Source organism: Cricetulus griseus, assembly GCF_003668045.3.
Source record: "Cricetulus griseus strain 17A/GY chromosome 1 unlocalized genomic scaffold, alternate assembly CriGri-PICRH-1.0 chr1_1, whole genome shotgun sequence".
Lineage (NCBI taxonomy): Eukaryota > Metazoa > Chordata > Mammalia > Rodentia > Cricetidae > Cricetulus > Cricetulus griseus.
The window spans coordinates 189,634,617-189,656,680 of NW_023276807.1; the positions used below are offsets into that span (position 1 = coordinate 189,634,617).

The window sequence follows — 22,064 nt, forward strand, 5'->3', positions numbered from 1 at the left end:
ACAGAGTTGGTGGAGGTGATAACAGAAGAAGCTATGCTTCCCAGTCCTTGGAAAGCTTTGGTGTGGTAGACCTTCTGGGTGAAGGTGTGGGAAAGGTAGTCAATATGATAGAGTTGAGACAGTTAGAAGGACCTGGAAAGCCCCATGAAGGAGCGGGCATTTGTCTAAGCTCAAGGGGGAAAGTGGGCTGATTAAGGACAGGGGTTAGCAGAGGTATCCTGAGATTGAAAAGAGCCAGGGAGGTTGTTGAGGGATCTAGAGGAATCCACTTATCCTGGAAGATGGAAAGGGCAGAGAAAAGCAAGGGTCAAGGTAGAAGGAGGCCATGGCCATCTGAGATCCTCTAAACATCATCTTCAGTCTTTGGTGCTATTTCCCACAGAATCTTCCTTGGCTTGTCTTTACTCCACAATCAAGAGTTTCTCTGCCCAGGGCCCTACCCTGAGGCTCTGTGCATCTCTATGCCTGTCTTCCTATAAGCTATGACCTTTAGATGAGTCTCCCTGTGTCCCTTAGGCCAAGAGCTCTTGGGAATCCTGCTGCAATGCATGGCCTGTTATCTTTGCTAGACTAGTGAGGATAGGGGAGACTGCCAGTATGGTAGCTTTAAGTGGGAAAACAGAAATCAGGGGTGGTTGGAGACTCTTGAAAGTATGGAGGAGCCTCAGTCTTCCCTCAGCTCATGAGGGTTTGAGGTAGATGCTTGGGGTATCAGGACAGGGTTACCCTCTATCTACCCAGGGCTGTATGTCTGGAGAGAGAGAGAGAGAAAGAGAGAGAGAGAGAGAGAGAGAGAGAGAGAGAGAGGTATGTGTGTCTGTGGTGTGTGTGTGTGTGTGTCTATGGTGTGTGTGGGGGTGGTGTGTGTGTGTGTGTGTGTGTGTGTGTGCATGTGCACTCACCCATTCTTACTCATGCCCTCTCTCACACACACACAGGAGCACAACCACCCCTCTGTGCCCCTTTCCACCAGTAGACAGTATTGTTGTCTCCCCTTTGGCTTTCCTGACCCCTTCCCTGGTTGCTATGGGTGCTGTGGGGACTTGGATGTGTCCCCTCAAATGATCCATGTGATGTTCCCTTCATAAGTGCTCATAAACATCTGGCCCTGCCTGCTCTGTTCAGGGGTATTTTAGTGACGCCTGGAACACGTTTGACTCCCTCATCGTAATCGGCAGCATTATAGACGTGGCCCTCAGCGAAGCCGACGTAAGTATGCACCCGTGTGGCCTGCGTCCTCTCTCTCCTTCTGCACATTCTGCTCCCTGCCCTGATGTGGCATCACCTGGACAAGTCACAGATCCCAGTTACACTCGATTGGAAACTAGGCATTTCCTCACAGAGGCTGTGGGAAAGAACCTTCTAGAGTAGAGCCTGAACCCAAGGCCTCTGCAGACACAAATCACCTTTGCAGGGCTGACTGGCACCACTGACCCCAGGCACTAGTAGGCAAGGTAAGATAGGGTGTCTCTGGTTGTTCCATTTGCTCTGTCAAAATCCATCCAAAGTGACGTATCTATGACATGTTTGTCTTGGGGCAATTCTTCAAGTAGTTGAGTGGCATATTGTTAACGCTGTCCTTTTCTTCTTTTTTTCCTGTTGTGCTTCCTGTCCTCTGTGGCTTCTGAATGCTTGCCTAACAGCACTATTTCACTGATGCATGGAACACTTTTGATGCCTTAATTGTTGTGGGTAGCGTCGTTGATATTGCTATAACTGAAGTGAATGTAAGTAGCAAACTTTATGTCCCTTAACATGATTGTTTTCATTAAGCCTGGCGTAGAAGAGACTAGAAGGCCTACCCATGAACCTCCATGCACATAAGAGTTGCAGGCACTAATTCATTTTAAAAGATGAAAGTCAATTTGTAGTCTCCCATCCCTTATCCTTTCTCCATCTGCTCCCCTAAAGAAATGGAGACACAAACATAGAATCAGCACTTTGGAACCGAAATGATTATTTTTAAAGATCATACTCAAGTCTTAAGGGCACCATCACTCTCTAGCTGGATATCCAGCAGATCTCCTGACAGCTTTGTGTCTCAATCTTTCCAGATGTAGTTAATAGTGTGTACCTGGTACCCACATGGTTCTGGGAAGCACAGAAAATGCCTCTAGCCATACCTGGCTTTAAGGTAGTTGCTGCCTCTGTCCCCCTAGCTTTGAGTCTGCTCTGAGTCTAGCTGGTGACATTGGCCCTTAATCCCCAAACAGTGTTGCTGGTATGTGCCAGGAGAGATTCAGTGCCCTCTTTGTCACACACAGTTCATTCTTGAAAAGGGAGCACATATGTAGTAGATGGAGCAAGCCCCTACCACAGTCTGATGACTCGAACTTCAGATTTTGAGAAGGGGAGCACCAACTTCCTCAAGTGAAGGTCAGAGGCAGGCAGTAAAGGGCCCTGTCCATTGGCCTGTATCAAGTTCATCGGCAGGCTTTAGTGGATGCCAGTGTGTATGTCTTTGAAGGCGGTGAACTGAGCTTGGGGCAGTACCGTTGCGTGGTATCAGCTTTTGCTCTATGTTGCCAGTCCAGTGCTGCCTCCTGCTACCCCAGTGCTCTGCTCTGCCTGGCTGACATATGCAGGGCTGAGAATTGTCAAGTCCATCCTGGTGCCCAGACTGCCTGTACCAAATGGGAACAATGATATTCCTTGGTGCCCCCTGATGCAGCCAGACCAACTTTAGTCAGTATGGATAGTTGGACAGCCCCCAAACTGGCAGTTCCAGCTCTACTTCAAGCTTACCTTATGGACTTCACTTTTCTCACTTATAGGTTCCATATCTTCTGAGAATAAAATTGTGTAAATATTTGTGAAAATACTTATTAAAATAACAGGTTATGAAGACACACTAGTATTCATGCAATTTTCCTGTATATTGTGTAAAATAGACTGTAAGACATTGCCATGGCCACCACAGTACTATTTAAGCCCCCTCACACCAAAATCCATGCCATGCCAATACTAAGATGACATTTTACTAGGTCTGGTCTGAGTACACACATCCCTAACCTCCTTAAGCCGAGACTTAGATAAATTCAACTTTATGAAACATATTGTATAAGCAGCTATAAAATTGCCATTCATGATATATAAATGGCATTTGTGTGTAAAATAAGCAGGACCCTACATTGGCTCTCATGTGGCATGACATTTAACTGCTTTAATTGTCTCAAGACATTTGAAGTATTTATGATGTGTATCGAGGAACTTCCCATGGATCAGAAACAACCTATGACAGCTGTTGTCCTAACAGATGTTTTAGGTGCTGGGAGCCAGAGGTCATAACTCTTATTTTCTGGGTACCAGGATGTAGCTGAAGCTTGTTCATCAGCTAGACACCCAGCTTTCTCATGCTGCCTACCTGCTGGCTAGCTAGTGTTGACTTGGTACACTCAGAGGCTTCGTGGACTGGGAGCTGGCCATACTCTTAAACTCTGGCTTGGCCTTGCCTGTCAGTGTCTCAGGGTGATCCTGCTTCTCTGTGGACGGGGGAGGTATATGCTTGAGTGTCTAGTTAGAAGTTTATGTCAAGTATCTGTGCAAGGCCTCTTTCATGATATCCAGTTCTTGTTGAAGACTCATACTGGGGAATATTCCCAGTTCTCAAATGTGCTGTCAATCAGTGACATTTCCCTGGCTGGCTGTATTCTGAGACCAAGTGCTCCTTAGCCTTGGCCTTGGCAGCTCCCCACCCTGGGTTACCTCTAGAGATCTGTGTTTGTCCACTGTCCCTTGGTGCAAAGGTTATGCTCCTTGCTCATTTATTCTATCTTCAACACCAGTTTTACTGGACATCTACCACTTGTAGGCCTGGAGCTAGGCTCTGGGAATAATCAATGATTAAAAAAACAAAACCAAACAAACCAGAAGAACATTCTTATTTTCTGATGTTACAAATTCCAGGATGGGAATATTTACTCATACACCCTCCTTCCATATACACACAGTTCCCTAGGAGAGCAATGCATATCACATCTCCAATAGCCTTGTCTCCTGATGTCCAAAGTCAACAGCATGAATACCGTTGGTCCATTGTTGTCTGGTTTGAGTTGCCATCATCATCATGTTTTATGATGTTTAACCTGCTATGCTCTCTCCCCTAGACTCTGTTGATCTTCCTTTTCTTTTGCCTAATTGGTTTTTTTATGTTGGTTTTATTTTTAGAAAATTGTAGCGGCAAGTATATATAATCATATATACGGTGAAGTCATTAAGCAAAAGCACTTCTAGAAACTGTATACTTTGTTTCTGCTTCCCACCTTTGGTGTTTCACTGAGTTTCGCAGGACTTGCTAAGGATCATCCATGGACATCTAAACTGTTTCTTCTCCCATATGTCCTTGTCCCTAACCAGGGCCTAGGCTCAGGCTTGCTTGGTCTATCTCATTAGCCATGTGACTTGCCAACACAGCCTTCCAGAATGAATGATCTGGCCTGGAAAATGAGGATTCTAGCTTGTTTGTAGTCTTTGCAACAACAAAAAATTTCGATGGCCCTTTGCATTGTCCTGTTTGCATGCTCACCTGGCCCTTTCCATCTTTCTGTCCCCTCCATGCTTCCCACTCTGTTTGCTCATGGTGTGCTGGCTTTCCTGGACCTGTTCCCTTCACCTTTGGTTGTGATGTCACCAAGCTGCTGAAATGTTGGGTGGCACCTGATAGACTTACTTTGCTTTCTTTTTGATGCTTGTTTGTTCCTTGAGTTTTAAATGGTCAAGCAACAACTTTTCTGTCCCAGGGATGGCTGTTGCTGACATTCAATCTTTTTCTGTCCCATTGTTGCCTGGGAGAGAATGCTCTTGCCTAGAAACTGTGGCTGCTTCATGTTTATCAAAGAACATGTAAAAACTCAATGGGAGCTCACTCCCAGATTCTGAGAGTTGTTGCTGCCTTGTCAAGTGCCTGGCTTAGACACTGTCTCTACCATTTCATTCAGTTTGTTGTCAGAACAAGGCTCTCAGTTTAGCTCTCAACTCCATATGGTAGCCAGGGACCAGGCTGAGGAACGTGACCTTGCAATAGCAGAAGCTACTGAAGCTGTCTGTTCCAAACCTTTAGGCCACTGTGGAATTCTATTGAATTTGGATCACTCAGGTCCTTGAGGCCATTCTTGAAAAGAAAGGCATTTAGGGAGCAAGTCTTTGCCCCGCTTCCAGCCCTCTAGTGTTATTCATGGGTGATCTAAAAAGTTGAGCATAGTGCCAGGTCACTTGTGCTCCCTGCCCATCCTCTACCTATCCATTCCCAGTACCCCACTATCCCTTAGAAAGAAGATAGAGGTGGAGTTTAATCCCCTTGCATCCAAATCCTGATCCCTCATCAACTCCGGAAGGCTATGCTCAGCTGTAACAGCCCAGCTGGGGTTTTCTAGTGGCCACTCTTTGTGACTACTCCAGTGCTAAGAGCTGTCGGCTGAACTCTTGGCCCAATATCGCTGTGGGATACGGACCAAGAACCTCCACTCTGAGAGCATATTAGAATAGTTCTGTGGCTTTCAAAATTCCTGAAGCATAGGAGGACCCAGACCAGTTTAGAAAATAACTTGGGTGGCACGTGGGCATTGGTGGCTTTAGGGTGTGGCCCAGGATCAGAAAAGCCATCCTAGGGGCCTTCCAGTTTGGAAACTTGCATGGTCCCCCATTGATATCCAGTACATCTTCCCCTAAAGCAGTACTTCCTGCCCTACAGTGTGTGGTGGCAGGACCGAGGATGTCTCAGGCCACTCTGGGGGTGCATGCAGCCTGAAGTGCTTTGTTCTTTTGTTTCTGTGTTGTGTGGTTCACTGCTTTGTCTCCTGACAAATGCTGTCCCCTCGCCTCCCCCTTTAAAAAAAAAAAAAAAGAAAGAAAAACAGTTTGACTAGATGTTGTGGTCCACACCTGTAATTCCAGTATGTAGCAGCTGGAGGCAGCTACGTGGTGAATTTGAATTTAATGAGTGACCATTGTCATCCTTCAGATACACTTAAAAAGATACACATTTTAAAAGCCAATTTAGCTAACTTTTATCAGCACAAAGGAAGAGGATCATAAATGGTCTGTCATGGAGCAACACAGAGGAGCAAGCAGATGAGGGTGGCCAGAAAGAATGGGCTTGCTCTGCTCTTGCAGACCCCACATATGTATATGTTGGTAACATAGCTGTAGAGGGCTCTGCTCTGCTCTGCTCTGCCCTGTCCAGTCGTCTAAGCATGGACAAGTAGAGCTGTACACACACACACACACACACACACACACACACACACACACACACACACACACACACACACAAACACGCTGAGAGAGACTTTTACATGTGTACAGTCTAGCTGCTGCCTGGGCAAGAGTGAAGCCTCCTCTCCACAGCCCTTAGGGGGAAAGTGATATGGGAACAAGAGCTCTGGGATGCTAATTCCTGTGTATGTTATAGCCTTAAATTAAAAACCAAACAACAATAACAAAAAACCCAAGGATCTAAACTAGGCATAGTGGCTCATGCCTGTAATCCCAGAACTTGAGAGGTAGAACTTGAGAGACAGGGGAATCAGATTTTGAGGTCAACCCAAGCTGCATAATGAGATCCTGCTCCTGTCTAATTAAAAAGCAAAACAAATACCTCATCCCTTTAAGGATACATAATTAATTCTGGGGTGAGCTGATAAGGAACTAAACAAAATTGATGGGTCCTAAGTTCTGACATGCCCATGGCAGAGATCCTGTTCTGAGTATCCATTGAGGTGGACTAGAACCCTTTCTGGTGATCAGGACCTGTCCCTGGATCCAGGGTCACTGCTGAATTACAGGTATTGTCCAATGTATCCAAACCCATTATTCTCTCACTGAGGTCCACAGAATTCTTCACTTTGAACCCAGGAATCAGCATAAGAATCAAGCCTTTTTTCCCCCATGTCCCCAGGGGAGGAAGCATCTAGAAGCTATCCACCTACCTCCCTGTTACTGTTTTACTGCGTGCCACAGGAAGCCTGGGTTGGGAGTCACCAACAGCAGTACCTTTCCTTCATCCAGTCTCACTGCCTCAGTGCAAGTGACAGTGGCAGAAAGACAGGAGGTTGTCCTTCCTACATTCTAACTATTACTACTTAAAGATGTGTCCTGGTAGGGAAGACTTGCCCCTAGCATCTTTGGATTTTCTTAAGCAGTTCCCGAAGGTCCTGGGTGAGCATTGAGTGGAATTAAGAAGGGCTCAGCCCTTCGTGAAGGTGAGAGCAACCACTGAGCACCATTCCATGGTGTGCTCCTAGGCCCTGGTCAGACCTGGGTGAGGAAGAGTTGCTGGGGCTCAGGCAAGCTAGCCCCACGATGTTCTTTCAGAGTCCTGAAAACTGGAGTGCTTGCCTGACTGGGGCCAGGCTAAACTTCAGACCAAGCAGTGCAGGTGGCTGGAGAGAAGCCTGCCTCTGTCCCTTACACTGACCAGGCTTTCCAGCCCTTTAGCAGAGGTGTTGATCCAATGGAATGCATTTAATGCTCAAGTGTGGGGACCACAGGCAGAGCCACTGTTTTCCCCATGACTAGAGTTACTCTGGGCCAGAAGGCCTGCTACAGGAGGTCAGCCTCTTTGACTGAGCCAGAGAAGCAGAGGTTTCTCTGAGCTGTCTTTAGGGAACATAAGGTATGTACCACAATCTTTGACCTGTCAGTCACATCCCTGGGAGGAAACTAGACTAGAATAGTGTGTCTGTGCTCCTGTCAATGGCCGTCCCCACCTCCAGTCCAGTTCCAGAATGAGGCGCTGGTATTTTCTCAGGGAGGGAGCAGCTGTATTGACCAAAGGCATTAACTACACACTGGTAAAAGGGGGGAAATGTCTCCTGAGCCACTGCTTCCTTCCTCCTTCATTAATATATTTCAATCTTTGATTTCTTAAAGCCAACTGAAAGTGAAAGTGTCCCTCTCCCAACTGCTACACCTGGGGTAAGATCAGTGACTGGTCCCCAGGGGCTGGGCCTTCTCCTTGAGTTTATTTGACCATGTCGAGTTTTCCACTGGTGTTCCGTATTCTCCATGATTGTCCTTCCAGAACAGTGTCTGCAGTGGTTTGCATTCCTCATCAGTGTCCAGTACTCTTGAGCAGCCCAGCGTTCTCCTCTAACACAGTAGAACACATGGACATGCATGTGCTGTGTGGATGCAGTTTTTTTCCCCCAAGCCCTGTGTTGTTAGCATGTGACTTTTCCTTTCATATCATGCTTTTTGAGGTGAAAAGGCCCTAAAACACATCTCCAGTTCTTACCCCTGTCACCTTTGCGTCTGTTGCTGTTTTTCTGAAAGTGTTGCATGTTCTACTTTCCACTGGGTTTGACCTCTTCATGATAACCCTTCAGAACTCTGAAGAGAGCAATAGAATCTCCATCACCTTTTTCCGTCTTTTCCGAGTGATGCGATTGGTGAAGCTTCTCAGCAGGGGGGAAGGCATCCGGACACTGCTGTGGACTTTCATTAAGTCCTTCCAGGTAAGAGCCATGCCAGGACTTCCCTTTCTGTCCTTGAGGGCATATGTAAGTCAGGGATTGTCATCTGTCCTGGAAGACCCCTAACTCCCTCTGAGTGACCACTGAGAGAGTAGTGACTATGGGATGCTGGAGGGATGACACCAGCACTACTTTTGATAAACCAGCTAGGACATGAAAGGCAGAAATGAGACCCTGAAACTCAGAGATCTGCAGCGTTTTCCAGATGGAAAGAAATGTAAGTTTCCAGAACTTTTGATTGCCCAGAATATCCAGCAGTCATGGTGTCTGAGAGAGGGAAGGTCACTACACATTCCCTGAAGCCTGGCAGCCTTGTCTTAGTTATTGTTATAGTACTGTGATGAAACATCATGACCAAGGCAACTTATAAAATAAACACTTAATTGGAGCTTGTTTACAGTTTCAGAGGGTGAGTTCATGGTCAGCATGGCAGAAGGATGGCAAGCATGGGTGCTGGAGAAGTAGCTGAGAGCTCACATCTTATCTGCAAGTTATAGGTTGGGGAGGAGAGAGAGGTGGGGAGAGAGAGAAAGGAGACAGGCAGAGAGACACAGAGACTAGGTAGGCCAGGCCTAAGCTTTTGAAACCCCAAAGCCCACACCCAGGGACACACCTCATCCCACAAGGCCACATCTCCTAATCTTCCCCAAACAGTTCCACTAACCAGGAACCAAGCATTAAAACATTTGAGTCTATGTAGACCATTCTTATTCAGACCACCACATAGCCTTTCCCTTAGATGAATTCTCTGCTTACACTGAATTATGGGTGCTTCATGGATTAGTGTTCAGTACATTTACTTCTCCACCAGGCCTTATTTGACACTTGTGATTCCTTCAATTGGTCCTAGTCTATCCCTAAGGAGAACCAGCGTCTCTTGTGCCTTCTGGTACTCTGCTGTAGACATTATACTCTTCTAGGTAGAGTTGGTAGAGGGTGAGAAATAGACACAGATTTGTGATAAAAGGTGCAGCCATGTAGGGAATCCATGAGCATACACAAACTTTGCAGAGTGAGCTATGCACCTTCTCTTCTTCATTAACTGTGTTTCACCCATGAGTTAAATGTTCATGTGAACCAGTGAAGTTATATAAAGAAAAAAATTCAAGTTTGCCACTCACCACCTCTGAGATAAGTAGTAAAAAAAATCCAAGTAATATTTATTTATTTATTCTTATTTTACAGTGAGTAGGGAAAAGGGAAAGAGATGGTATATAGGGAAAGAAGAAGACAAAAGCTCACAGAAAGGAAATCACAGTCCTGCTGAGGAGGATGGAGACTGAGTAACAGCATGGCTCAGAGACAGACAAGGCAAGCACCCTAGACAGGAGAACCTGAGTGTAGCCAAGCCCTGCAATCCTCCATAGTCAAGTGTATCAAGTTCCAGAGATTGGCTACTAGAATAATGGAATGCATTCATGCAAAATGATCCTGTTTCTTGAAGAAATTATTAAACTCAAAAAAAATAGTAGATAAAGGAGCCATGTGACAGAGTAGTGATGTGCTTTGCAACACCATGCCAGCACAATCCTCAAACATGTGGATGTCTAGGAAGAAAATGCGGAGAGCTCCTGTGGGGAGGCTAGCCCCATGGGATCCCAGTGAGCAGTCTCCCTGTTGCTGTGGTGCTGCAGCACTGGGTCAGGCTGCAAGTCAGAGAGGTCCAAGCCTGTGGATGGCCTGCCAGCTTTCTGACACCTTTCATAGACAGGTGAGAAAGGGCTGCTTTAATCCCATGTGCTTGGAATTAAGCCCAACAGCCTAGGCAGTGCTGGAGGCACACCATACACATAGATATTTTTGTCATATGTGATGATGGAGAAAAGCCATCAAGAAACATGTGTGAAAGGACTCAGGTGTGGCCAGGCACATAGACTTCTTGGGGTGCTTTTGCTAAAAGGAGACTGTGATCACTCACCTAGCTTCTTTTCATCCTGGGCCTGGCCCCTTGACTTTGTAGTTCTCAGAGGAACACCTGACTAAGTTAAAAGCTTTGAAGATAGCCTCAGATGCACCAAAATTCACCCAAGTCACAATAAGGAAAGAAAGCTCAGCAATCCCCTTGGATTAATTTGACCAAGAGCTACCCCGTGTTTGAAGTCTCCACAGTTCTCCCTGTCTTCAGTCTGTCTGTAGTTTGTGGTTGCTGGCTTGTCTGTTGTCTGCGGTTGTATATAACTGGCCTGTCCCGCATCTTGTCATCCTTAAGACTGACTGCTGTCTGACTGTTCCTAAGAAAGGGCTTTGCTCTGGATTGAGCAGCATAGAAAGCATCACATGGAGAAGAAATGAGGAATACTTTGCAGAAATCGTGAACAGAGTTTTACAAGAGATTGAGTTATTTGCACCAGACCCCAAAGCATTCAATACTTCAAACACACCATGATCGAGTTTTATCTGTATGCTGATTTCAACATTTATGGCAGATATTTGTTATATAAGATTGTTTTCAACCTATTTTCTGTTTCCAGTATTCATTACTATAACACCATATGCATACATGCATGTGAGCATGCACTGCTTTTTGGGTCAGGAGCATAGAAGACTACATAACCTATCGTAGTCATGCATTATCTTAGGTTGTAAAAGCTGATTACATGGGAAATCTGAGGGGAGTTAGGTTAGTTGATGCATTGTTATCTTAAAAAACAGGCTTGAGGACACAGCACAGAATTAAGGACCAAGTGATCTCAAGCTGTATTAACTGTGAAGTCTAGCAAAACTTTCAGTCTCTTTGAATGTAGGAGATGCTTTCATAAAATGTCTCACCAATGGTGCATTTTTAAAGTACTTTGCATTCTGAAATGCTTTTTGACCCTCTGATTCAGTAATTCTCCTTCTATGCTCCTATCCTAAGGATACCCAGAATCAAGGTGATTTTGCATAAAGAGGTTTCTTGGCTCCTCTACAGCTACTCCCCAACCTCCACCTCAGATAGAGAGGAAATGGAAGCAATTGGGGCATCTGGTATTTTGGAATGATTTGGTCAATTACAGTTTCATGAAAGATGCAGAGTACTTCAAATTCACTGGGATCTATATGTCTGAATGGAAATGTTTCAGGTTAGCACAGGGTAATAATGGGCTTGGCAAGCACTCCCTGCCTGATGACACTTTGCAACCCTAGGAGTGCAGGGGCATGGATCTCCAGGACTGAAGCACTTGTTCTGGGATGGGCCTCATGTGGGATGAGCAGGCACAAAGGCAGGTGTCCAGCACCCACCAAGCGCAATACTTTGTCTCTTGCAGGCACTACCATATGTTGCCCTCCTCATTGCCATGCTCTTCTTCATCTATGCAGTCATTGGCATGCAGGTAAGTAACAGCTGCTTCTCCCTCACAGAACCCTTTTCAAGGTGGTCCCGGGTCTATACTTAGGCCAGGTAAAGTAGAAAGACAATGTCTTGATGTTTTTGGTCAAATGCATTGGCTCCTGGAGAGAGAACATTATGGCCCCTTGGGTGGGATTGAACTGCCAAAACAGAGCTGGTGCCAGATGAAACCAGACCCAGAAGGAGGTAGACTTCTAGATGCAGCAGGAGACTGTTATGCTAGCCCTCCTCCCTGCTGACACTTACACTCCTGTCTTAGGAGACTGAACTAGATGGGAAGACCTATGGTTGATCTGAACAGCAGAATGTCATAGGCACACTAGTGAGAAAGGAGATGCCTCAGTCACCAGTGTGGAGATCACATGCTCTGCACTAAATGATACTCAGTCCAAATGCCTGTTGATACTCTGAGGAATTATGCCTTAGCACACTGGCATTCTCACACATTTCCAGATGCTATGGTTAGGAAAGAGGCATGGACCCAGGCTTTTAGGCCTTGAGACTGAAGCATATGCTCCAGGGTTGGGAAAGGTTTGGACCCCTCGTTGACAGTTGGGTTCTAACACCCTTGGGTAGCTGGAGGGCAGTGAACAGCTCTGGGTACCGGGAGTCAGAGGAAAATTACCTACATTGGTAGGTAGAATGTCTGACTAGAGTGAGAGAGGGGTGCACATGAGAGAGGTGAGGTAATTCCAGAACAGAGAGATGTTGTATTTATTTATTTATTGTCCTGAATGCATAGAAGTACTTGTAGGAATTTTATTGGGAGTTATAGGACAAGAGTCATCATACCAAATGACTTCTAACTGAATGACATGTGATGATGCTGGGTCCTTGCAAAGAGAGGTAGCTCAGGGCTCTGCAAACTTCCTTGCACAACCAGCTACAGATTCTCATTTCCCAGGACCCAAGACCTTCTGAAATGTCTGTCTGCTCCATAATTCCAATAGGAAAGCTTTGCTGAGGAGGTGAAGCTCACAAGGCCCCTCCCTATCCCCTTTGTCTCCAGTAGATAGTTCATCTCTCCCTTTTCTGTTCATCTTCACTCCTCAAGACATCAGTGCTCCTTCCAGTTGATATTCCTTCTGCCTGGAAAACTCTTGCCTTTGTCACCTAACTGACTGCTGCTTCTCCTTCAATTCTAGGCTTATCTACTACTCCCTCTGGAGGTCTTCCTGGTCCCATTTTCTTAGCATTGGGTCAATGGGCCTGTTCCTTGTTCTCTGTGGGGCTGGATCACCCCAGTACTCAGTGTGTCTGCTTGCCATTGCTTGATCACCCTTGTAGTCTCAAGGCAGAGACTCCTGCGGGGTGAGAATGTGCCTCTCTGAGACACTGCACTCCTAATGTTCAGCCTAGTACAGATCTGTGCAGGATGCAGATGGTGCCAGGTGTCATCCTAAGAAAGTCCTGACTTAATCACATGTGTTCCAAAATCACATAGTCTTTTCATATGACTGTGTTAGTCAGCATTTCATGACCATACTGAAATATTGGAGATAATTAACTTATAAAGACAAGATGTGTCGGGCGTTGGTGACTCACACCTTTAATCCCAGCACTCGGGAGGCAGAGGCAGGCGAATCTCTGTGAGTTCGAGGCCAGCCTGGTCTCCAGAGCAAGTGCTAGAATAGGATCCAAAGCTACACAGAGAAATCCTGTCTCGAAAAACCAAAAGAGAGAGAGAAAGAGAGAGAGAGAGAGAGAGAGAGAGAGAGAGAGAGAGAGGATGTTTATTATGGCCTGCAGTTTAGGTGGTCTAATCAACGATCCACTAGTCCCTTCTCTTTGTCCTATGACAAGGCAGGACACCATCATAGAAATGTATTGTGGAACAAAACTACTCAGAAAGTTCTGATGTCAGCTTCCCACTCATGAAGACACATCCCCAGTGACCTAAGGACCTCCCACTAGACCCCACCTCTTAAAGTTCTACCTCTCAACAATGCAACCCTTAGAGAAGAAGCATCAAACCATATTAACTTGGGGGAACACTAAAGATCCAAACTGTAATAATGACAAAAATCTGATTCTTTTTCACCCTTAATAACTTCCTCGTCTAGATGTTTGGGAAAGTTGCCATGAGAGATAACAACCAGATCAACAGGAACAACAACTTCCAGACGTTTCCCCAGGCAGTGCTGCTGCTCTTCAGGTGACTGGGCCCTTGAGGGCGGTACTCCTAGAATTCTGAATGACAGGGCTATGTATGCTCTTCTGGTTATCTCTTGGTAGACTTTTGCTTTGTCACTATATTTGTTAGTTATTTAGTTTGCTTGTTTTGAAACAGGATCTTAGTCTATAGTCCAGGCTTGCCTCAAATTCATGACAGTCCTCCTGACTCAGCCTCCCAAAATGCTGGGGTTATATGTTCTACTATGATCAGCTGTCTTATATCTTTTAAAATATTATTATTATTTCATATGTATGTATGTATGTATGTATGTATGTATGTATGTATGTGATATATGTTTGTGGGTGGACATGCTGATGTGTGCATGTGGAGATCAGAGGACAACTTTATGGAGCCAGTCTTCTCCTTTAATGTTTACGTGGGTTCTGGGGATTGAACTCAGGGTCATTGGACTTGCATAGCAAACACGGTTTACTGACTGACCTATCTCCCTGGCCCCAACTTTATCTTCTTAAACAGAACTAGCATTTCAGTTACAGAGGAACTGGTTGCATTGTTAAAACTGCTGGGGTTATTCAGGTTGCAGTTGACATTAGATCACAAGAAAAAAACATTGTAGGATAGATACCTTTGTGTGAAGGAAGAATGCACCAGAACACAGCCAGGAAAACAGAAAGAAACACAGAGGAATGGGCACATTCTGCAAAGCCAATGAGTATCCTAAGATGTATAAGCTCACATTCTATGGGATTGTTTTTAACCCCCAGCTAACTAACTTTGCAAACAATCTTCCTCACACTGAGAGAATGCTCTAGAAATAAATTAACAGTGTCCAATGACTCCAGTAACTGTAACTCTTCTTTTGAACCAGATCAATCAAGACTAATCATTAAATAATTGTAATAGGAATTTTGAAGAGGCAGGAGAAAATGGACATCCATTTTTATAAAGAATTGCATCAGACACTTTTATAAATCATTTTATACCAGGACTTCTAGTTACTAAGTAATATCTGAAAATAGGGCTTACAAACTGTCACTAATCTAAATGGCATTGCTACAGTTACATACATTTTACACAAGTTAAGAATCTTTAACTCATCGTTTCCTTGCCCCTTTCCCAATTAACACCCTTTCTCTTCTTTTAAACAGGTGTGCCACAGGGGAAGCCTGGCAGGAGATCATGCTTGCCTGCCTCCCAGGGAAGCTGTGTGACCCGGACTCAGATTACAACCCTGGAGAGGAATACACTTGTGGAAGCAACTTTGCCATTGTCTATTTCATCAGCTTTTACATGCTGTGCGCCTTCCTGGTGAGCTGTCTCAGTAGCCCTCTTTTCCAATTACAGAACCTCGGTTGCATTTGGGGCTCAGATCAGTAGTGTTGCCCCATCATAATGCTTTGAAACAGTTGGCACACTCTGGAACCCACCAGGCAGGTGGCAAGACTTGCTTAATCCGGCACGTGTCACAGCCATCTGGGTTGAATTGGGGCTCCCTGATGGGCGTGGGGGGTAATTTCCAGACAGCCTTGCTAGTGAGGGCTGCTGTTTCCTTTCTAAAACTTCAAAGCCACTGCACATGGCTTTAAGTGCCATGAAAGTGTGAGCTGTCTCTAGTTATAGCGGAATTATAAGATTACAGTGTGCTTCAGGGTACCAGCTAATACACCGACCCACCCCCTCCTGAGTGTGTGCCAAGCCATCTGGCCAGACTCTTGCCCTTTTCTTAGCCATTACAGTAGGAGAGTATTATGGCCTGCCTCTGGAATATGGGTTCCAATATCCCATGCCTCTATAGTTAGGAGGCAGATAGCAGTCTAAGGGATCCCTCCCACTACCACTAAAATACCCTCCTGATTGACTTTTCCAGATCATCAACCTCTTCGTGGCTGTTATCATGGACAATTTTGACTATCTGACCCGGGACTGGTCTATTCTGGGGCCTCACCACTTGGATGAATTCAAAAGGATATGGTCAGAATATGACCCTGAAGCAAAGTAGGTTGAAAAGCACCCATCTGGCTTGTGGGGGTTCTTGGGAAATGTCAGGGGTGAGTTGTGTGGAAGGGCAGGGTGGAAGTGGTGGACTGAAAGCTCATGCAGGTCATGCTGCCTAGGACCTCAGGCTGTGCTTTGCTTCCAGGGGAAGGATAAAACACCTGGATGTGGTCACTCTACTCCGACGAATCCAGCCTCCTCTGGGGTTTGGAAAGTTATGTCCACACCGAGTAGCTTGTAAGGTGAGTGTCCTGCCTCCAAACCTGACAGCCTGTTTGCTGCTTTGATCACACATAAACACTGAGTGACATTAAGCCCGGCCCTCCTTAAGGTGGACATATGGAGATAATAATGAATGGTTTCTACATTGGAGGAACTCTCATAGTTAAACACTTAGAATCCTGCCAGGAGCAATAAGAAGAGGAAGGGAATGCTGCAATCTGTCACCAGGTCAGACATCAGAAGAAATAATATTTAGGCCTGGGCCCAGTGGCTGTGAATGTAGCTCTGTGATAGATTGTCTCGCACATGAAAGGTCCTGGGTTTGATTCTCCAGTACCACAAAACCAACATAAAGAACAGGAGACATAGGAGTCCAGACCAGAGCAGAAGGAGCTTCAGATTGGCCAACAGCAAGCCATTGGGTAACCACTGACTAGAATACAAGAAGTGACAGAGGGCCCCATGCGTAAGCTGAACCTGATTGAATAATAGCCTGTGTCACACGGAATCCTGTAGAGAATGATGAAACTGAGGAAGAAACATGGATTTCCAGGTACCATTGCAGAGTTGATTGTACTGGCATGAAGAAACAGACTGGATGAAGGAACTGAACAAGGCAGCCAGGATGAGGGCATTGGGTATGGTGAAAGAGGAGTGGGCAACAATGGAGAACCTCTGGGGAAGTACAATGGGAAATACTTGCAGACAGATGAGGAGAGAGTAATGAGAAAAGAACTAATTTAGCCCTTAGCTTGACAGTTTTAGACATTAGACCCTAGCTTAGCAGTGATAGACACTGAGTCCTCATTTGGCAGTGGTAGGTAGACATTGAGTCCTAGTTTGGCAGTGGTAGGTAGACACTGAATGCTAGCTTGGCAGTGGTAGGTAGACATTGAACTCTAGCTTGGCAATGGTAGACAGGATGACATGTTGTATGTGGCCTCTCTGCTGTAGAGATGTATAGAGCCTTTCTCTGGGTCATGAAGTTGAGGTGTCTCAGGGACAAGCTCAGGTCTCCTAGCTTGCCACTATCATCCCCATACACTGGTCATGTTGCGCCCTAGTTCATGTTGTCCTTTCTCCCATACAACCCATAGAAACTGTCTCACATTACTGTAGCAACAGGAATTCAAGATTTGCTTGTTGAACTTCTTGAGGAACTCCATCCAGTTCAAAGAGCAGCACAGAATCCAGTTAACTGAGTTTATCTTTGTTTGGATTCCATGTTCTTCTATCTAAAAAGGTCTAAGTGTCCTTAAGACACAAAGTCATTCTTTTTGCTGACTTATTTTTGTCAGTAAAAGTGAATGGGTGCCCCAGTCATCCTGGCTGCACTGATTTTGGAGTCAGAGAAGGTTGACAGTAGAACTTGGAATTTAGGTAGGTTGCTCATGCAGCTGCATTCCAGTCCTTCATTAAGGAAGAACAACAAATGAACACTGAAGCCTTTCTTTTGCAATAAACTGTTAGTCAAAAATAATATATATATATATATATATATATATATAGTTTAATTATAGATTTTGTTTTGTTTGTTTTTGAGACAGGGTCTCACTGTGTAAGCACTGGCTAACTTTGGAAGTCCCTATACAGACCAGGCTAACCTCCAACTCAGAGATCTACTTGACTCTGACTCCTGAGTGCTAGGATATAGGTGTATGCCACCCACAGCCAGCTAGAAAATTTAAAAATATTAACATCATTTAACTAACACCATATGCCAGGCATAAAACCTTTGTGTCTATGATCTACTTCAATCCTCACAAGACCTGTCAGCCTGGAATGCTTGTCTTAACTTACAGTGAGGTGACTGGAGCCCAAAGAGGGTGCCCTTTATCCTAAGTTCTCCTGCAACTTTCCTTGATGCTGGTGTTAGAGGTACTTGGAGAAGAGTGAGAGGTAGGAACTGGGGTTGTGACTAGAAATGAGCTCTACTAGTGGGCATCCCAAGGCACAGGCAGTGTGTCTGTTGTATCACTTAATTATTGTAAAACCCTTAAGGATGTAGCTAGAGGGGAGACCTGGCCCCCAAGATGCGGAGACTATGAATGAGGCAAGAAGAATGCTTGGACAATGACGCTTAATTATTTAACATCAAATACCATCTGGATGTCAGCATTTATATTTCATGACTGAAATTTGATCTTTGTTGTCCCAGTTGCCTCACAGATGGTACATTGTATTCATCACCATTCTCTGGAGAAACAGGACTGACTGATGGGTGGCTATGGGCATATATATGTGTGTATGGCTGTGTGTGACCAATGTATAGACGTACATTATAAATAGATAAGCACACATATATGCATGCACATGAAGAGGTTTATTAAGTGGTACGGGCACATGTGATTTTGAGAAGTTCTTCAGTCTGCCATCTTCTAGTGGGAGCCTTGAGAGATCTGTGGTACACTTCCGTCTGATACCAGTGGGACCAGTGAGATGCATCTCAGTCAGTGAAGACTGATGTTCCACCTCAGGCAGGCAGGCAAAGAGGAAATCCAGTCTTTTCCCATGGTTTTGTGCTGTGGTTCAATGATGACTACCCACTTTTACAGGCATCTGCATTACTCAGCCCTCAATGTGAGCACCCTTATAGACCTACCTAGAAATGATAGTTAACCCAATATCGGGCAGCCCCTATACTAATTACATTGATACCTATAATTAACCATCTCAGAGATGGCTGTCGAGTTGAAGTGAGGGTGGTAGACTAGAACATGAATGAAGCATAAACAAAAAATGAATATCAAAAAGGGATATGGCTCTCATAGGACATTTGCATTCTCCTGAGGTGCTCTTTTTCATCTACAGAGATTAGTTGCCATGAACATGCCTCTCAACAGTGATGGGACAGTCATGTTCAATGCAACCCTGTTTGCTTTGGTCCGGACGGCTCTCAAGATCAAGACTGAAGGTGAGCACTCCCTGGAAGCAAGAAGCAGGACAGGTAGCTTGAGAGGGAGGAGACATTACATACACACACACACACACACACACACACACACACACACACACACACACACACACACACACACACACACACACACACTCACTCACTCACTCACTCACTGGTTTTCCTTTCTGGGCTTCCTCTTAATGAGTGGGATGCCTCAGGAAAGGGTGATGAATACAGGAAGAATATCTCTGTCTGGCCAGTTGACTACCCCATCCCTTCTGTTTTTTCATTTCTACTTTGCTTTGTTCTGTAATATTTGAAGTTGACTCATTACACTGATTACTATACTGCAGGAGAAACAGGCAGGGTATTGGGCGTAGAGATGATTCCAGCTGCCCTTCACCAACACCATCAGGGAGGTAACTCGCCCTTCCAAGCAGTAACTTCTTTGTTTGTAAAAAGGAGCCACATACAAAGAAAGACACCAGGGAAGGTTTTAAGCAGGTGAAGTAAATGGTGCAGAGGCCACTGTGCACACACATACCACATGTACACGTGGTTAGAATGTGGGACATACTAGCAGGTTCACATCTCAGCTGGACTCTTTATCATGCCACACTCAGCCCTGCTCAAACTTGGCTAAGCAGGCAGGGGAATGTGCCTCTGGGTTTCGCTCCTGGTGGCATGGGAAGCAAAGTGCTGCACAGGCTGGCAAGTAGAGGCAAGAAGGGAGGTGGGAGAAGACAGTAGGCAGGCATTTAGTCTGAGGACAGGTGTTCTTCACAGCACTGGAGCTCTGCTCAGCAAAGTCAGCCTCCTCTGTCCTAACATATGCCTCTTATGCCACAACCACACATTGTTAAGGGTTCTAGAAGGTAGGATGGTCCTTCATGTTGATGTATCTGTAGAAAAGGCATATAGGGAGAAGTCATGGTTGAGGTCATGGTGAGTGCCTACAGTAGGGCCTGAGGTGAGTTTTCTTCAGGTAAAGTTTAGCCTGGATCTGCAAGAACAAAGGCAGGATTTGGGGTATAATGGAGGAGGGAGACAGGAAGGAGTAGGAGCAAGAAAAGGAAGACAGGGAGGAGGGAGATGGAGAGGAGCAAGAAGGGGAGGGGGTAGTATAAAAGAAGGAAGAGGGGAAGAGAGAGAGGAGGGGGAGTAGAAGGGCATATGGGGAGGAGAGGGAGGAGAAAAGGAAGAGGAGGAGGGGAGATGGAGGAGGGGAAAGAACAGGAGGACGAGGAGGGGGAGAAAGAGAAGGAGAAGGGAGTAGCAGAGGCAGTTGCCCTCTAGTCTGGGAGCCAAGGGAGGAGCACAGGTGCTATCTGGGCAGGGTGCTATGGGAGAGGAGGGTAGTTCTTTAATGCCCAGGTGAGACATGGCCAGTGGCAGGTTCTCCAGTTGCATGTGCTTGGTAAGATTTCTGAATGTAGGAAAAGCATTTGGCACTCACTGTGGAGAGCTGAGTGGGGGAAAAGCTCTATTGGTAAGGCAAGCCAGGGACCCAGCAACATAGTGAGGGGCAGAAGAGAGCTCTGGGCCATAGAAGCAAGGCTTGTCATGCCGTGTCCACATACCCCGCTTTGCCTTTTGGGTTCAGGGAACTTGGAGCAAGCTAATGAAGAACTCCGAGCTGTGATCAAGAAGATCTGGAAGAAGACAAGCATGAAGCTACTTGACCAAGTTGTCCCTCCAGCTGGTGGTCAGTGTGATCTACTTCCTAAGTAGTTCTCTATCCAAGGAGTTAGTCAGTAGCAGCACCTGCAGACAGCCCAGAGTGGGATTGTGGAATGCTTTACCAAACTGTAGAATGTGAGCCCCACAGCTGAAGGAGCCCTTTGGCTTCCCATGGAAATATTTGGGGTGATAACGAAGACAGCCAAGACAGAGGGGCTTCAGCGGGGAGGAGTCTAGACCCCATGTGGCTAGAGCAGGGTTTTTGCTATCAGTAGAGAAATTGGTGGGAAAGAATATGACAGCTCTCACAGCCCCCAAAGAACTACTTAAATCTAGTTTGCAGTTTTAAATGTCTTAAGAGAAATGGGTAGTTTTTAGGAAAGAATACCTCTAAAATAATTTTAAGAAGACTGAACTTAACTACTGTAGTTACAAAGACTGCCCTTTAATGGCAATCTAGAGGTAGAACTAACAAGCATGCTTATTTCCTTTTGTTATTTATCACTATTAACTGACTAAACATTTAAAATTTACATATATATAATATCTTTATATATTATATATATAGTGTTTATTTTTGTTTAAATACATGTGGACATAGAAGTGAGATGGTTATTTTCCAACTGTTTTGTTTCAAGCTTTAAAAGTGCAGAATCTGATTATCCAGTGCCCCCGCCTCTCCAGCAGTCTAGCTAACCCTGACCTGGATGATAAACACCTGGTATGTTTTAAAACAAATAGAACTATGATCAGATGGCGCGTGGTTCAGATTCAGAAGCTGAATCCAGCACGCAGAAAGTGACAGCCTGTGGCTCCTGGGGGACAGAGGGAGTCATGTATTAGCCAGTTCTGCTTCTTAGTGGCTTTCATTAGGGATTCAGGCTACACATAGCTGGCCTAACCACTGGCTCATCTCTGGGAAAATAGCTCAGAAAAAAAATGACCAAAGCGCGGGGGGAAGGGATTCCCACCTCAAGACCCCTGGCTCCCCAGACCTGATTCTGCACTTTTAAAACTCCTCTTGGTTTCCGTTTTTTCCTTTCAGCTGCACATCCAAGTGGTCGCATGGCTTAGATGAACCGCTTTTTAAACTGTCGTAACACTACGCTTGAGCTTTCTCTGCAGCCTCCATCCCTTTCAACTCTCAGAATATTCTGAAGCAATTCTGTTTTAGGGTGGTGGCATGGAATCAGAGTTATCTCTTGCCAACTGGATTCCCCTACATTGTTTCTTGAAATACAGATGCATGCTTCAGAATAGTAGGCTGTGCCTGTCTATGTAAACCTTCCATACACACTAGCCTGAGACCCTCACTTCTCTTGTTCCAACTCT

At 45.4% G+C, this 22,064-nt stretch overlaps 1 protein-coding gene across 5 annotated transcripts in view; it reads left to right on the forward strand.

Annotated features, from left to right (window-relative positions):
- The window catches only part of Cacna1d (calcium voltage-gated channel subunit alpha1 D), a 435,186-nt gene that overhangs the window by 387,037 nt on the left and 26,085 nt on the right, over window positions 1-22,064 (forward strand). For 3 of the 5 annotated variants that reach the window (XM_035452228.1, XM_035452232.1, XM_035452231.1), the window contains exons 30-38: window positions 1,126-1,209; window positions 8,325-8,453; window positions 11,720-11,785; window positions 13,866-13,957; window positions 15,088-15,247; window positions 15,807-15,934; window positions 16,080-16,176; window positions 18,968-19,070; window positions 20,656-20,757. In XM_035452228.1, coding sequence (XP_035308119.1) covers window positions 1,126-1,209; window positions 8,325-8,453; window positions 11,720-11,785; window positions 13,866-13,957; window positions 15,088-15,247; window positions 15,807-15,934; window positions 16,080-16,176; window positions 18,968-19,070; window positions 20,656-20,757 — 961 coding nt within the window. Of the gene's footprint in view, window positions 1-1,125; window positions 1,210-7,869; window positions 7,915-8,324; window positions 8,454-11,719; window positions 11,786-13,865; window positions 13,958-15,087; window positions 15,248-15,806; window positions 15,935-16,079; window positions 16,177-18,967; window positions 19,071-20,655; window positions 20,758-22,064 lie in introns of all 5 variants that reach the window. The other 2 variants (XM_035452230.1, XM_035452229.1) reach the window with 1 other exon arrangement.